This window comes from Ictidomys tridecemlineatus, chromosome 3, assembly GCF_052094955.1.
Source record: "Ictidomys tridecemlineatus isolate mIctTri1 chromosome 3, mIctTri1.hap1, whole genome shotgun sequence".
Taxonomy (NCBI): Eukaryota; Metazoa; Chordata; class Mammalia; order Rodentia; family Sciuridae; genus Ictidomys; species Ictidomys tridecemlineatus.
The window spans coordinates 42414198-42431588 of NC_135479.1; the positions used below are offsets into that span (position 1 = coordinate 42414198).

A 17391-nucleotide genomic window follows, 5' to 3' on the forward strand; every position below is an offset into this window, starting at 1 on the left:
GGAGGAGATATGATGATGGTGTGGCTAACCTGGTAGTGCAGTGGTACAAGTCAGTTCATTGGGCAACTGAAATTGGGTGGGGTTCCGCTCCATGGCGGCAGCAATAAGCAGCTCAAAAGGCCGCCTCAGCTGGGGCTGCACATAGTCCGGCTCTGCTGCTACTGGCTCCTCATCCACATCAATGATGTCCTCATCAACGTCGTTCTGCTCAGAGGTGGGAGTCTCTGTGCTGGCGTTGGATGTGGGGGTGCCAGGCCGGCTGGCTCTCCTTTCCAGAATCCGGGCATGGGCAATGGCCTTGAGTTCAGTTTTGCTAGCTGATCTGTCCAACAAGTCAGTGTCACTGCTGGGTGATGTAGTCCGTTTGCCAGTTTTGTCCACCAGTCCATTGACATGGCCCAGCTCCTTTTTCTGCTCTCGTTTCTGTGCAAATGAATAGGTGGGCCCATCATGAAAAGTACCACAAAATAGAAAGAGATGCGTGTACAATGTCCTGCTAGATCATTAATGAAAATCACAAAGTTCCTTACATATCACAGAATCATTCACCTTGGGACTTGGTCTGTTAAAGTTGACACACTAAATTGAACTAAACTAAAGCTGAGAAAACTATTGCAGTGGGGAAATCACCAAAAAGTATTGGAAAATTAGAAACAATTACACAAATTACACATCATTAACTCTAACTCATCATGATACATATCATCTGTATACAAAGTACAGGTTCAAAAGGCTAAAAAATTAACACAATGAGAATAAATTTAATAAGAATAACAGTGAAAATCAACAAGAGCATTGTAGTCTGCTTTGGAGCATCCTGACTTTCTGATGACTTTTAAAACTTTGCTAAAATAGAGAAAATGTTCCAAAGCAAAGGTAAAACAGGCCAGTAGAGTTCCCCTTTCAGGGAGGCCGGGTGCTGGCACATAAGATAATTAACTACAAGGCAGAGCTGATAGCGTGTGGAGGTCAATCATGGTGTCCAAGAAAGATGGCTTCCAGTGTTTCAACTTTAACTAGAACTCTGAAAGTGATACTTCTTAGAAGATGGAGAAATGGAAAAAGCTTAAGTGTACTCAGTAGGACTGGATGAGTGATAATACATTTTCCTCTAGGATTCCAAATAGACTGGCCAAGGGAAGGTTTAACACTGGTCTCCAGTCAGAAGATCTGGGATCTTGTCCCAGTTCTGCCACCGATTCCCTCTGACCTTGGGTGACTCAGGCTGGTGGGCAGAAATTTCTCTACCTACAAAGCGAGATGAATAAAACTTTATTCTCTTTTTCTGGGAAAAATGGTAGAGACAAAGAAGGTCACATATTGAAAGGGATGGCTCTGAGCTGGGGAAAGACCTAGCTTCCACTAGGAATCATGGTAGGACCTAAACATCAGAGGCCCAGAGGACATTTCATTTTAATAGACTTCATTATAAATACAGGAGCCCCAAACAGAGTGATGATGGTGAAAAAGGCAGATTTGTACCAGTAAACAAAGAGGTCCATGTGAAATCAGGTTGGAGTGGCAACTAGGAGAAGCACCCTATTTTGAAAAAAGCTTAGTATAATTCCCAGCAAGTAGCCCTGCCTGCTTCTTAAAAAAAAAAAAAAAAAAAAAAAAACCTGATAAAAGACACAACAACAGAGCTTTAAAATGAGATAGAATTTGGTTCAAATATTGGCTCTGTCAATTCCTTTGAGTCCATGGGAAAAGTTACTCTACATTTCTCAGTCTCAGTTTCTTCCTTTCTAAAATAGAGATCTACTACTAGCATCCTTAGATGGCTGCACAGATTAAATGAAATAAAAGTAAATAGCAAAATACCTAGCATATGATAGGTACTGACATAATGTTAGTTCCTTTTCTCAATCCTCATTTTCTGGCTTTACCTCTTCTGTTTCATTTCTCCCAACCCTTTCAGGTCCAGCTTCTTTGCATGGCAAGTTCCTGAAAGGCCTTCTGACTGGTAGGTATCTCCAACTGGCCTGGTTCTAATCTAATTGAGGATGCACAGGAAAGGATGTTGGAAGACAGCCTGGTTTATGGACTTTAAAAATTAAACTATAGCTGTGGTTAGGTGACTGACTTGGCTTGGGTTTGCTTTTTAATAGGAACTCTTGTGCACACATTGAAAAAAGATCAGCCTGTTTATCTTCTTTTTAAAGGCCCCAAACTGTTACAGACATAAACCACAATCTCTGAATCATCTCCTCATCCTGTTTCTGCAATCAAGGAAGTCATTCTCCATTGTGACATCATATTCAGGGGCCAGGAAAAGGTGGTGATGTCACAACAAAGGAAAATTGCTGGGTGTATAATTAGTGTGCAGGAGGGCAAGGGTTGGCTAACAACTTACAAATTCTAATCCACAGCCTGTAATCTGAAGATTGGGTCAGTCATAATCTGAGTGGAAACGCTTCTACTTCCTTTTTTGACAAGTGAGAATTTAACTCTTATACCTAACAAAAATTCTCAAAGCAGGAAATAATGAACCATGTTCCTAAAGCCAGTACTGAATTATCAAAGCCAAGGGAAGGGTAGGTGAAGAGAAAAATGGGTTCAAACTCCTCTCCCCAATACACCTGGCCAAGTCTCTGGAAACCAGTGACTTATTTGCCTTAGGTAAGAAGAAAAACCCCTTTTCCATCAAACTGGAGAAGTGGCTTTTCCTCTGCTGTTTCCCAGCTATGGCTGCCACATTCAGGCCATTTACAGGAGGTCGGTAAGATCAGACTACTCCTGTCACCAGTAACTAAATGTAGCTCAGTAAATTAACACACTTCTGCCCATTTTAGCAACCCATGTTTGGATTTTTAGGCCCTACTAGATTCCAAACAGTCACCATGGGGTGAGTAGGGTGATTTCAGACTGAGAAGAAACACGAAGGGATGAAAATGCCTTCAGGGCCAGGCAATCTTAGCTCCAGAGTATCAGTGCTCTAGATCTGGCATTGTGAGCAAAGCCTTCAGGAAGCAGCATTATTACCTTTCGGCGAACAGTGCACCGGTGACACATCCACTCCCCGGGAGGCAACATCTCTTCACTCAGTGGAGGGTTACTGTGAGGAAAAGACAAGGGCAAGACTAAGTAACTAACCCTTTGATGCAGCAGGAAAAAGCCTAGGTAGGCCTGGCACAAGCTGCATGTTCCTAAACTCTTATTTTGGCCCATCCTTCAGAACTGAGATATCTTATCCTTCAAAATGCTTACTCAGCATCATTTATAATCAGTTGAGCAATGAATCTTCCTTCTCAACCTTAAAGAAGCCAAATCCAGCTCTACTAACACTGAACTTGTGGGAAAAGGAATAAAGAACTAGTTTGGAGCCTGAAGAATCATTCCCAAACTCTGCACAATGCCAATAAAATCACCAAGAGGTCTTCCACAGTTTTTAAAGTCTTTCAGTCTAAGCCTAAGCTCTTCCACTTGCTGTTCAAAGTCCCCTGCCACATAGCCCCATTCCATCTTCCCTGGCCAACATCAGCTACCCTCCCTCCTGATTAAACTGAAAACTTGCTATTTCTTCCTTTGGAATACCCTTCCTTTAGGAAAGCTATGCCTGTCAAAACTCTTTTCTGCCATCCTTTAAGGCCTGCCTCAATCAACCTGTGGTGGATTCAAAATGGCTGCAAATTTTTGTTCCGCCTCCCATTCAGAGGTAGTTCATTTCCCATCTGTACAATTGGGCTTGTTTTGTGATTTGCTTTGATCAACAGAATGCAGCAGAGATGACGTGGTGTAACTTCCAAGCCTGAGCTTTATAAGATCGGCAGATTCCACTTTTATGTGCTTGGAATGTTCCATCTCAGAGCCCTGCTGTCATGCTGGGAGAAGCCACAAGGAGGATACTTGAGGTGCTCCAATGAACAGCTTCAGGTGAACTCCAAGTCAACAGGCAGGACCAGATACTGCTATGTGAATGTGTCATCTTGGACATACCAGCTCAATCTGTCCTCCAAACAACTGCAGTGTCTGCCAGCAACACGTGGAACAGAAAACCATCCAGCTGATCCCAGTCAACCTTCAGAATTGTGAAAGATAATAGCTAGTTTCTGTTTCAAGCCACTGAGTTTTGGGGTAGTTTTGTTATGCAGTAATAGATAACCAGACACAGTTCTCTCTCCATGGGCTCTTTCCAGATTATATATGTAACTTGTATCTCTTTCTGCATGGTTTAGTTGTCATTTTTTGGCACTTGTATTTTGCTTTGTGTCATAGTTCTCTTATTTATTTTTTGCTGCCTTATTTTTTGATTTCCACACTAACCTTTCCCCAATGCCAAGGATTGAACCCCAGGGCCTTTTGCCTGTTAGGTAAGTGCTCTGTCATTGAGCTAAATCCCCAATCCCTCTTAATTTATTTATTATTATTTTTTCAACTACAGAGACCAAGACAATGATTGTATCTCCTCCCTCTTTGTATTTCTGTAATAAGGAGGTTGTATATGCAGGAGATACAAAGTCAAGACTGAATCAAAATGAGCTGTGTAGGGCTGGGCCTCACAGATCCTCGAGGTCACTGATTTCCATTAAGGTACACCAAAAGCCATGAGACTATTAAATCCTTGAGAGTCACATTTCTACTGCTTATAAAAGTGGTTCTTTCTCTTTTTCTGGGGGACTGAGCACTGAGGTGCAGCCTCAGATCCCCTCTGTTTTGATACTGGGGATTGAATCCAGGGGTTCTTAACACCAATATGTAATTTTTATTTTGAGAAAGAGTCTCGCTAAATGCCAAGGCTGGTCTTGAACTTTTGATCTTCCTGCCTCAAGCCTCCCAAGTCACTGAGATTATAGGCATGCACCACTGTGCCTAGCCAACAACAGTGGTTCTCAAAGTATGGTTCCCATTCAGCAGCAACACAGCATCTAGGAATTTATTAGGAATGCAAATTCTGACACCATTTCAGATCTACTGAATAAAAATTTGTAGGATGGGGTGTAGCCATTGATGTTTAACAAGACCTCAAAGTGATTCTGTTGAACATCAAAGCCTAAAAACCACTCTGCACAGAATAAGGTTACATTTATGCTTGTTTAAGAAATTTCTACCTTTTACTCTTGGAGTCACCTTCTTAGAATGGTAGGAAATTTTTTTTTTCAAAGAATGTAACAAATAGTAAAAACAACAAATCCCCCAACTCACATAATTTTTAAAAAACTTTTTATTTTTTATTTTTTAAGTGGACACAATATCTTTATTTTACATTTATGTGGTGGTGAGGATCGAACTCAGTGCCTCAAGCATGCTAGGCGAGCACTCTACCACTGAGCCACAACCCCAGCCCAATTCATGTAGTTTTACAATGCTAAAGGACTCAGCTTTAAATCCTAGGGCTTAAAATTTTACGGTTTCTACTTAAAACAGCGCTTTGGCCTGGCAAATTTCCCTAGCTCTTGCCATGTTTCCCTAGAGCCCTAAGCATAAATGCAGATGCTCACCAAACCTTCACAGTTCATTGCTTCCCTTCCTCCCTGTTTCCTTAATAGAATCTCAGGAGGATGCTTACCAGGAAGCAGAAAACTGGAGACATAGTGGTCTGTTGGGACAGGTCTTCAAGCCCTAGAAACCACAGGTGAATGTCACATAAAGTCTTCCCTGGTTCTCTTCATTGTATTTCTACAATAGGCCATATCCAAACTAATGAAATGCATGCATGTCATTTGCAAAGGCCTACAGACTCTGCTATGCTTCAGCAGCTGTCATATTAAAATTAACCCTGAAGGCTGTCACTTCTGATTCTGTTTTTCATCATTTCTTTTCATCTGCCCGCTGGCATTGTACCAAGATATCCTACATCAAATATGGAAAGCAGAGAAGGGCAAGACAAAGTGATCTGGGCTTAGATCTTTCACCAAGATGTGAATGGTCTCCCAGCTACCCTTCATGCTTCCCTCAATTTCTTCCCAACCTTGCTGACAGAATGATTTATCTAAAACACAATTCAGATCACATCACTCCCCTGACGAAAAAACCCTTCAAAGGCACCCTTCCATCCATTGCAAAATAAAGTTCAAGCTCCTTAGTATTGTGGATTCTGTCTCTTCTGCAGCTCCATCAGTCAGCTGGATCCCTAAACACTGCCCATGCTGTTTCTCACCTCTGTCTCAGCTCATTTCAGTGCCATGGCCCACAATCACACAGACCTTCCCCTCACCTGAACTTCATACTTACTTCCACACTTAAACATTGTCTTTTGTGTATGTGTGTGTGTTGCAAAAAGAACCCTGGGCATTATTCATGCTAGGGAAGTGCTCTATCACTGAACTATATCTCCAGTCTTCCAATCTTAAACATTTTTAATTTGGAGGCTGGGGCTCAACTCTAGAGAGCTCATTTAGCATGTGCGAGATCCTGGGTTTGACCCTCAGCACCACATAAAAATAAATAAATAAAATAAAGGCATTGTGTCCAACTACAACTAAAAAATTAAATATTTTAAAACATTTTTTTTTAAATTTTAAATTGTTTCTTTTGTTGCAATGCTGGGGATCAAGCCTTGGAACTTCTGCAAGCCAGGCAAGTGCTGTAACACTAAACTACATTCCTAGCCCCCTACCTTTTAAGTACTAAGGATTGAACCTAGGGGTGCTTAAGTACTGAGCCACATCCCCAGACTTTTGAGAGAATTTTTTTTAATATTTATTTTTTAGTTCTCAGCGGACACAACATCTTTGTTTGTATGTGGTGCTGAGGATCGAACCCCGGCCGCAGGCAGGCCAGGCGAGTGTGCTACCACTTGAGCCACATCCCCAGACTTTTAAAAATATTTTATTTAGAGTCAGGGTCTTGCTGAGTTGCTGAGTGCCTTGTAAAATTGCTGAGGCTGGCTTTGAACTTGCGATCCTCCCACCTGTCTCTCGAGCTGAGATTACAGGCGTGGGCCACTGTGCCTAGCTCATTTTTGATGCTCTCTCCCTCTCAAAATAGGGGTTTAATGCTTAAAATTTTTCTTTAAAGTAGCTCTTTGTAGGTTTTTTAAGTATCAGTTTTAGAGATACTAGGTTTTAAAAACACACATTTCCCAGAATTCTACACTGTGTCCACAGGCTTCTTTTGTTAGATTGTCTTAAAGTAAGGCACAGGAGCTATAAGTTTAAGGAGTGGTCCAAGGAAGTCCAGGTGTTGTCTCCAGGATAAGCACAGAACATCTAGAAAAGTGAGGCCATCATTTCATTACTTGATTAGATTTGCTGCTTTCTTAGATTCAGAGTAGCCTTTTGAAACAACAAATTTGATAGCCAGGTGCATGCCTATAATCTTAGCAACTCAGGAAGCTGAAGCAAGAGTATCCCAAGTTTGAGGTCAGGCTGGGCAACTCAGGAAGATCCTGTCTCAAATAAAATAAAAAAAAGTATGAGAAGAAAAAAATACAAAACTGAAAAGGGGGTACCTTGAGAGAAGGCAGTGATATCTAAGAGGATGGACAGGGAAGGAAGGTCTACATTTCTAGGAAATAATCATACCCACAGCTGGAACATAGGCACTGTCACCATAAACCTTTCTTATAATTGTATTTTCTCTCTATTCTAAGCAATTCCTTTTAAGCTTTTTAGAAGGCAGCTTTCAAATCAAATTTCTAGAGGAAAAGAATTTATGAAATGGCTCCAGAAAAGATACACTGCCACTGGGAGAGCTCAGGAACCAGTTCCAAAAGAGGTTATTTGCTCTCTATCAGGAAATTTCCAGGGAGAAAGGTGATTCTGCATCCTTGTGGTATCCATGAAGTCGGTTTTAAGGACTTTCCCACCTCAACTGTCCATCTGGTAATGCTGAGCTTCTTTTACCACTTTCAGCTGCTCACCAGTAAAATCCATGAAAACTCTATGGTGAGACAATGCTGCCTATAAAGATACCAATATGCTTCCTAACCACTAAAGCCTAGAAATAGCAGAATGAGAACGACAACTTCATCTACTATATTACAGTTCACAAGTATTCAACAGATGCTGTTATTTGATCCTAACTACCATATTAGGAGATAATTAATTCTAATTCTCATCATACAGGTGAGAAGACTGACTTATTTAAAGTCATGGAGCCAGTTAAGCAGCAGAACTAAAATCGAAATCAAAGTTTCCTGGCTCTTAATACTCTTGAAACCAAAGGCTATTTTTTTAAATTTATTTTTTATTTTTAGGCAAACACAATATCTTTATTTTGTTTCTATGTGGTGCTGAGAATCGAACCCAGTGCCTCATGCATGCTAGGCGAGCATGCTACCACTTGAGCCACATCCCCAGCCCCCAAAGGCTATTTTTTAAAAAGACTTTTAGTAGTTCTCTTATTTCTGGGGAACCCGGTAGGGTACCTTCCTTAACTTAACGGCCAAACATTTCTTTCAATATCAGTCAATATTTACTGAGTTTTCACTGTTCACTAACCATTGAGCTAGGTACCACACTGGAGGATGAATACAAAGCAAAACTAATGATTAGTTTTTTATATTTTATTTAGAGACAGGGCCTCACCAAATTGCCTAACCCTAACTAAAAAAAAAAAAAAAAGTTGGGGGGCTGAAAAATGTAGCTCAATGTAGAATATCCCTGGGTTCAAGTCCTGGCACTGGTAAGACAATTAATTAAAAAGACAGGGTGTGCAATTAAGGATTCAGGAGGAAACCACAGTTTCAGAAGCAGATTTATTTCTGCTTCTTGACAAACTACCTGATAAAGTTTCTTGAAATGGGAACATTCATCCTGGGAATAAATGTTTAAGTCTAAATAGAGTAGGACAGTGTTTGAACCTTTAGCTTCCTTCTCAGAACTGTTCACATCATAGGAATGTAAACCCTGGAACAGTGTATTCTGTACCCCAGCTGGCTTGTCTTGGAAAACAAGTAGTTCTTTAGTGAACAGGGCAAGAACCTCTATTTTCTGGCTTCAAAACAATATGGCATGCAATACTGTGAGACAGGTAGAGAAGAGTGTTCTCTGAGGACTGAGCTCTAGCAGAACATCTTCTCTGTCATGCTTAAGTTTCCTTCCAGATGATCTGTTAAAAACCTTTGGCCTTGGACTGGGTTGGTGGCTCAGTGGCAGAGCGCTTGCCTTGCACATGTGAGGCACTGGGTTCGATCCTCAGCACCACATAAAAATAAATAAACAAAATAAAGATATTGTGTCCACGTATAGCTAAAAAAAATATTAAAACAAACAAAAAAAACCTCTGGCCTTAAACAAGAACAAAGGCATTTGCAGGTAAATGATTGGTGTCAGAGAAGATAATGCTAAGTGAAGTTAGCCAATCCCCCCAAAACAAATGCTAAATGTTTTCTCTGATATAAGGAGGCTGACTCATAGTGGGGTAGGGAGGGAGAGCATGGGAGGATTAGATGAATTCTAGATAGGGACGAGGGGTGGGAGGGAAAGGGAATGGGCAGGGGATTAGCAAGGATGGTGGAATGTATTTGACATCATTATACAAAGTACATGTATGAAGACTTGAATTGGGTGTCAACATATTTTATATTCAAACAAAAATATAAAAAATTGTGGTATATATGTGTATTAAGAATTGTAATGCAGGGGCTGGGGTTGTGGCTCAATGGTAGAGTGCTCACCTGGCGTGTTCGAGGCCCTGGGTTCGGCTCTCAATACCACATAAAAATAAATAAAAAAACAAAGGTATTGTATCCATCTGCAACTAAAAAATTAATATATATATAAAAAGGAATTGTTAAAAAAAAGTACATGTATAAAGGCATGAATCGGCGTGAAAATACAGAGATATGGAAAGTTGCTCTATGTGTAATAAGAATTTGAATGCATTCCACTGCTGTCATGTATTAAAAAAATAAAATCAATAAAAGATTAAAAACAAAACAAAACAAAACAAAACTTCTGGCCTGCAATTTCTGGCCCCAAACAACTGTTCACTGCTTTCCAACTCACTATTTTAACTATTACCTGAACTTAAAAACACTGTTATAAAATAGCTTATAAATGGGGCTGGGGTTGCAGCTCAGCGGTAGAGCACTTGCCTAGCATGTGTGAGGCCCTGGGTTCGCTCCTCAGCACCACATATGAATAAATAAATAAAACAAAGATATTGTGTCCAAGTACAACTAAAAAATAAATTTGAAAAAAAAAATACCTTATAATAATGCTTTGAATCTTCAGATTGTATATACAACTGAAAGATATGCTTCTCAGAGTTTGGTGTGGCTCTCTCTGAGGCAGGGAGAAGGCTTACCAACTGTTAAAAACAGTATTTATATACAACCTAATTGGAAAGCTGGTCAAGAACATTAATTTTCCAAAAATTAAAATTTCCTTGGGCTTGGGTTGTGGCTCAGTGGTAGAGGCTTACCTAGCATGTGTGAGGCCCTGGGTTCGATCCCCTGCACCACATAAAAATAAAGAGATAAAGGTAATGTGTCCAACTCTAACTTAAAAAAAAAAAAAATCCTAAAGCCAGCCTTTACAGTATGACTGCAACATATCCAGACTCCCATAAACAAATCCAAATAGCTCATTCCTACTACTGATGAAGGAGTCTAGATGGATCTATTCTGGAGTCCTAAGGAGAAAACCATACACACACCCCAAATCTCACCATAATGCCTGCACAAACCTTTCTGTGTCAAAGATTCAAAGCCCAGAGCCAGATGATCCCAACTCACAGCCAAAGGATGTAGTCCAGTTTTAATTTAGAATGCCTCTTTCATTCACTAATGAGGCTGCAACTAACCACTGCAAGTGGAAGATGTTAGTAGTTGTCATGGTTCTTGGCTTTCTAATTAAGAGGATCTATTTCAAGACCTATAAGCAGAGTGGCTGTATCTAACCTCACTTATCTCCCTCGCCTATTAATACATGTGAACCTGCATGATATTAACATTTACTTCAGATTTAGTCACCACCAGTGGGACCTGTTGCTCCATAGCACCGTGTTAATTACCTACCAGTGCAAACAGTTTTTCTATATGGAACTGGAAGAAGAGAAGGGGGAGGGGAAATAAGAGAACAAAGAGGAGAGGAAAGGTGGAGGGAGACCACAAAGCAGAACGACTGCCTTTTATTTCAGAGACCTCTGTGTGTGTGTGTGTGTGTGTGTGTGTGTGTTACAACATTCAGATAAAATGGTGTTAAGCTCTGGACCTTCTTTTTCTTTTTTTTAATATGTGAGGTTACTGTAGTGTGGTTTTCAACTGACCATACACCTAAGTGATAGAGGCATCACAAAACCTGAGCCAACAGTAACCTGAGAGATGAAAATCTCACTTAACCAAATTAAAAGTGTTAGTGTATATCTTAGGATAAAAGAAAACAAGACAAACAAGACAAGAGGATGAAAAATATTTATGAAAGAACACTCCATTTTTCTTTCCTGGACAAAATATTCAATTTAATACAAATACTTAACAAGAACACTATACAAACAACATGTCTGAACACAATATACCAAGAGCCTTCCACTCAGATTCTTTTATAAAAGAGGTCAGTCACATGAACTGGTAGGGGTCCCTCCTGTCAGAATCCATCATTCTCCAGGAATCAGAAGCTCTCTACCCATTTATGGCATTTTCAGCTGAAATATCAGACTAAGAGAGTTTTGACTGCCCCCATCATTATCTATATGTCCCTTGTCTTCTTTTGGTGGGAGGGAGTGTTCAGCAAGCAAACAATAGCACTGAGCAGTTTTGATTTTTAATTTCACAGTTCACAGGTCTCATCCATCCATCTAAGGTCCACTATCATATAAAAATCCTGCAATTATATTTAGCAGAATTCTGTAAGACCAACAGTAAAAGATAATATATACTCTTCTCAGACTGGCCCTGCTGCTCTCAGCCAGTTCAGAAAATGTACTAGTAGTAGCCAAAATGGTGACTGAATGTGATTGTTGACAGGACCACAATAATGTCTCAGCCTCCTGGCAGCCATCTTGATGTATGCAGGGACCTATGAGCCTTTTAAAAAATTATGGTGGTACACACCTGAAATCCCAGGTTCTTGGGAGGCTGAGGCAGGAAGATTGCAAATTTGAGACCAGCCTGGGTAGTTTAGCAAGAGCAAGAGCCTGTCTCAAAACAAAATAAAATTTGAAGAAAAGGGAAAAGTGCTGGGGGTATATAGTTCAGTGGTAGCATGCCCCTGGTTTCAAAAAAAAAACCAAAAAAAAAAACTCCACAGGACTTTCTTTCTGTGAACTAAAAAAATGTTCTAATAAAAGCTTAAGACATATTAGGTATAGTTTAATTAATTTTTTTTTTCTCTTTTGTACTGGGAATTGAACACAGGGATGTTTAACCACCAAGCCACATCCCCAGCCCTTTCTATTTTTTACTTTGAGACAGGGTCTTCTTCAGTTGTGTAGGGCTCACTAAGTTGCTTAAGCTGGCTTTGAACTTGTGCTCCTCCTGCTTCAGCTTCCCAAATCACTGGAATTATAGGGGTGTGCTATTGTGCCCAACATTTTTTCCACATTTTAAATTGGTCCATTATGGTTGTACATTTGGTGAGATTTTTTATTACTTATTTGTACATGCACACAACATAATAATATAATTTGGCCAATGTAATTCTCTAGCACTTTTCTCTTCCTCCCCTTCTTCCACTCCCTGATAATTAAAAAAAAACTTTAATTTAAATTAGAAGCCATAGCAATGTAGCAAATTTAACGATCTATGCTTTGAAGAAACAGAAGGAACACAATTTAATGAAATTCAAATGTCAGTAGAAACAGCAAGCATTCTCTGGACACTTGGGTAGGTCTCAGCTTTTATCTTCAAGTATGGTTTACCTTTCAAAGGCAAAGAAGATGGCCTTACTGAAGGATGTTGGAGAGATGAAAGCAGAAAGTTCATGGGGTGCCTAAACCTTAATCTGTTACCCTCCTTTATTCTAGCTACTGACTCAAATACAGCTAATACCACAAAGTACATAAAAAATACAAGGATGCTAGTTTTTCATGCAAAGCCTCAGTGGCAATGTTAACAAGGAAACCAATGAAGTGCCAGGCCACTACAAATGCCCCATTGAGAAACTTAGCTAGTTGCGTCACTTCCACAGGCATACAATTCTTTCAAACTAGCTGACTGTGCCCCCAAGTTTTATTGCCTTGTATTTTGAACTGGCTTATAATATCCTCTCAACAAAGGGCACCTGAAGAAGAGTGCTAAAAGTTAGTTCAGGGAAAAGAGGGAGGGCAGAGCACCAGCAACCATACTGGATGTTTTCCTCCGCTACCTTTTCCACAAGCTGGGCCCAGTGCCACAGGGTCTGCTGTATCGGTGGCCTGGCTTGGCTACTCTTATAATCCTGACTTCTCTACAAAAAAAAGTTGGGCTGCATGCAACCATTTTTTAAATGAGGCTTCATTCCATCATTTCATGATAAATGTTGGAACCTAATGGTTTTGGAAAAGGGTCAACATTCTGACCTCAACAGTCATTTCCTCCCCCCCCATCCCCCATGCCCCCAGCATAGTATTAGGGATTGAATTTAGGAGTGCTCTACTACTGAGCTATCCCTAGCCCCTTTAAAAAATTTTTTTGAGACAGGGTCTTGCTAAATTGCTCAGGCTGGTCTTGAACTTGCACACCTCTTGCTTCAGGCCCCCCAACAGCAGGGACTACAGGAATACATCAGGGTAAATAATCATTTTCTAATACTACTACCAGGGAATGTTCCATTGGAAGGAAGAATTGACAACTGCAACTGTGTATTCCATACAAGACTCAGAGCTATGGAAAACTGCTTACTGTTCAGTTGATAGTGATGTATCAAGAAAAAGGAAATAGCCAGGACATATTTTTTTTTTTGCAAACACACCTCAAGAATCTGAGCCAACAGGGCTTGGTGGTACATGCCTATAATCAGCTGGGAGGCTGAGGCAGGAGGATTGCAAGTTCAAAGCCAGCCTCAGCAATGGTGAGACACTAAGAAACTCAGTGAGACCCTGTCTCTAAATAAAATACAAAACAGGGCTGGGGATATGGCTCAGTGTAGAGAGCCCCTGAGTTCAATTCCTGGTACCCCCCCCCCCAAAAAAAAGAATCTGAGTCAGTTTACAGTGATTGGACTTAAAATTTTATAAAGGCTTGGAAAACTAAGAACACTAAAAATGTCCAAACTTAAAAATGCAACTAAGGGGCTGGGGGTATAGTTTAGTGATAGAATGCTTGTCTAGTGTGCATAATGCCCTATGCTCAAGACTTAGCACTGATGAAGAAAAAAAAAAAAAAAAAAAGCCAATAAAAATAAATAAATAAATAACTCGGCTAAATCCAGAGAACAAGTTTTTATTTAAGACTCAGTTGCTTTATCCTAAAGAGGGATTTCTGCTTAATTTACTTCCAATCACAGGGTCATAAAAAAGGTAAGGAAAGAGAATAATATTACTTGGTTCACAAAGCACAGGACTTGCTCCCTCCTCTTACCATTACCCTCTCCCATCCCCCAATTTTTCTCAAACCCCAGCCCCCCAAACACACAAGACTGAAGTAATCTCCTGGGCTTGCTATCACAAACCATGCTGTCATGGTTTGTCACAGCTAAGTGCTGACCTGGGCTTCCATAGCCTTTCACTTATACCCCCAGTGACCTATTTAGCAGTTTAATATACTTCTCAGAGACAGACAACCATAATTTTTCCCTTTGATCCACTTTTCTCTAGGATGACCCTTAAGCAAAGAATGATCATCCTAAAGGTCTACATAGGTGTACACAAATGTTAACAATTGAGGGAAGCCCTTTAAGAAATGCAGAAGGCATACAAGCTTTGGACATGAGTCATTTGCTGTTAAACTGCAGACTTTTCTTAACATACAGTTACTTCAACACCAACAAACCACAGCCTACAAAGATGTCGGATATCACAAAATTAGGTGTTTCCTTTAGTACGACAGTTTGCTAAGTCAGAATGGCTATGGCAGGCAAAACCATGACAACTGCAAAAGAGGGATAAAGCAAACAATGTTTATCAAAAAGTCAAAATTAGTGACAAAATTCTCTCTATACTTAAGCTGATGCTCTTTCAGGGTAGGGACAGTGGCGCATACCTATAATCTCAGCTATTCATGAGGCTGAGGCAGAAGGATTACATTTCAAGGTCAGTCTCCACAACTTCAGCAAGATCCTGCCTTAGGCTGGGGTTATAGCAGGGCTAAAGCACCCTTGGGTTCAATCCCCAGCACCAAGAAAAAAAGATGATGCTCTTTCAAAAAATGGCAAGCAATGGGGGGGGGGGGGTTGGGGTTGTGGCTCAGTGGTAGAGTGCCTGACTAGCACGTGTAAGGCACTGGGTTTAATTCTCAGCACCACATACAAATAAATAATAATAATTTTTAAAAAGATCCATCGACAACTAAAAAAATTTTTTAAAAAATGGCAAGTAAGATCAAGGGAAGTTAAACATAGTCAATCTATTCAGATACATTTTGATGAAATTAATGGAGTATAATTTTCAGTATTATCCAACCAACAATTGATGATTTTCAATTGAAAAAGTTCACCATATAGTTTATCACTAATGTTTCCAAAGCTTTGTTAAAACTGATAATCAGGGGGCTGGGATTGTTGCTCAGCGGTAGAGTTCTTGCCTAGTACGGGCGGGACCCGGGTTCGGGTTCAATCCTCAGCACCACATAAAAATAAAGGCATTGTGTTGTGTTCATCTAAACCTAAAAAAAATAAATATCAAAAAAAAAAAACACCCGATAATCAGCCGAACTCTAGCTGATGGTTCAGTGAATGTGGGAATTTTAAAGCTTCTAGCTCATCACAGAGAGATGGTAGAAAAAAGATGGTAGAAAGAAAAGAGTAGATCTGTGTTGCCTAATTTCATAATGCAGAGATTTATTTAGATTCACTCAAAGTTCTGTGCAATGCATTAGCTTTTCTGCACATATATAGACAAGAGAAAAATAACATTCAATATCTCTCAACTGGGCCTGTAATACCAATTACTCAAGAGACTGAGGCAGGAGAATAACAAGATCAAAGCCAGTCTGGATAACCTGAGCAAGACCCTGTCTCAAAAAATTGAAAACACAGGGTTGGGGATGTAGATCAGTGGTAGAGCACTTACCTAGCATTCATGAGGTCTTGTGTTTAATTCACAGTACTGAAAAACAAACAAACAAAACCCCCATACTATCCCTTCCTGGGTCATGTGTACTTGTGTTGCCACAAACAGGGTTCCACTTGGAACTCAAGATTGCTAGTAATTCTGAGGTTCCTTCACCCCTGCCTGGCCTGGAGCTAAAATTATGTCTTTATGCTGTGGTTAAAAGTCAAACCTCAAGAAGAGTCCTCTATTGCTCTCTCAAGCTTATTTCAAAAAGAGTTTCATGCAGAGCCCAGATCAGTGGGAAAGATGACACTAGGTTCTGGCATGGAGCATCTCCCAATCCTGCTCTTACTCTTAAGTGTTTTTTGTTCTGTCAAAATTGGGAAACATTTCCTGGGAGACATCCTGTATAACTTATCAGGAAATAGGAGAAGGGCAAAAATTAAACAACAGAGTGATTAACATATAGGAAAGCAAATGTAATTGGGGGAAGCAATGGTTACCTTGTGTGTGTGTATTAAATGAAGACATCACCCCCTTGGAATAACCCAGATATCGTTTCCATCCCCCAATCAATGTTTTTCTTTGCATGTCTCTCATTTGTAATACTACTTGGTATTACACAGCAGTGAGAAGAGGGAAAGGGTTTTTAAGCAGTTTTAGTGAGCATCTGTTCAGAGCAATGATAGTAAAAGGGAAGGACAAATGGCTCTGAATGAACAAATCAAAGTTTTCATTACTGGGCTGGGAATATAGCTCAGTGCTTAGCATGAACTAAACCCTGAGTTTGATCCCCAGCACTACAAAGAGAGAGAAAAAAATGTTTTTCATTACTTAGAAAATTTCACCAGCTGGGTGTGGTGGCAAATGCCTGTAATCCCAGGAGGCTGAGGCAGGAGGACTGCCAAGTTTGAGGCCAGTCTAGGCAGCTTAGTGAGACCCTTTCTCAAAACAAAAAGGTCTGGGTTATAGCTCAGTGATAAAGTGCCCCAGGGTTCAATACTCAGAACCACCAAGAGAAAAAAAGAAATGAAAATCTTCACTTATCTACAAGGTACACCAGAAATTTGCTTAATGTGAATTCAACAATTCTTCCAGGTAGTGGTCAAGTTCCTTCCAGTCAATGGGTCAAAATCAAATCTTTTCTTTCATTAATAAATTTTGTAGCCTCCAGTTTTGCTTTCTATACAAAATATGCTAAAACCTCATCTTTGTTCTCATTTGCTGAGACCTAGATTTACAAATACCTTAGGCTTGGGCTGAGGTTGTAGCTCAGTGGTAGAGCACTTGCCTAGCACATGTGAGGGTTTGATACTCAGCACCACATAAAAATAAATAAAGGTATTGTGTCCACCTACAACTAAAAAAAGAAAGAAA

At 40.1% G+C, this 17391-nt stretch overlaps 1 protein-coding gene across 9 annotated transcripts in view; it reads right to left on the bottom strand.

Moving 5' to 3' along the window:
- Positions 1 to 17391, bottom strand: part of Phf12 (PHD finger protein 12) — a 44352-nt gene that overhangs the window by 17583 nt on the left and 9378 nt on the right. For 8 of the 9 annotated variants that reach the window (XM_005327844.5, XM_078042563.1, XM_078042562.1 and 5 more), the window contains exons 3-4: positions 2983 to 3055; positions 30 to 423 (exon numbers count right to left, since the gene is read on the bottom strand). In XM_005327844.5, the coding sequence (XP_005327901.1) occupies positions 30 to 423; positions 2983 to 3055 (467 nt within the window). Of the gene's footprint in view, positions 1 to 29; positions 424 to 2982; positions 3056 to 3936; positions 4019 to 17391 lie in introns of those variants that run through there. The other variant, XM_040269200.2, reaches the window with a different exon arrangement.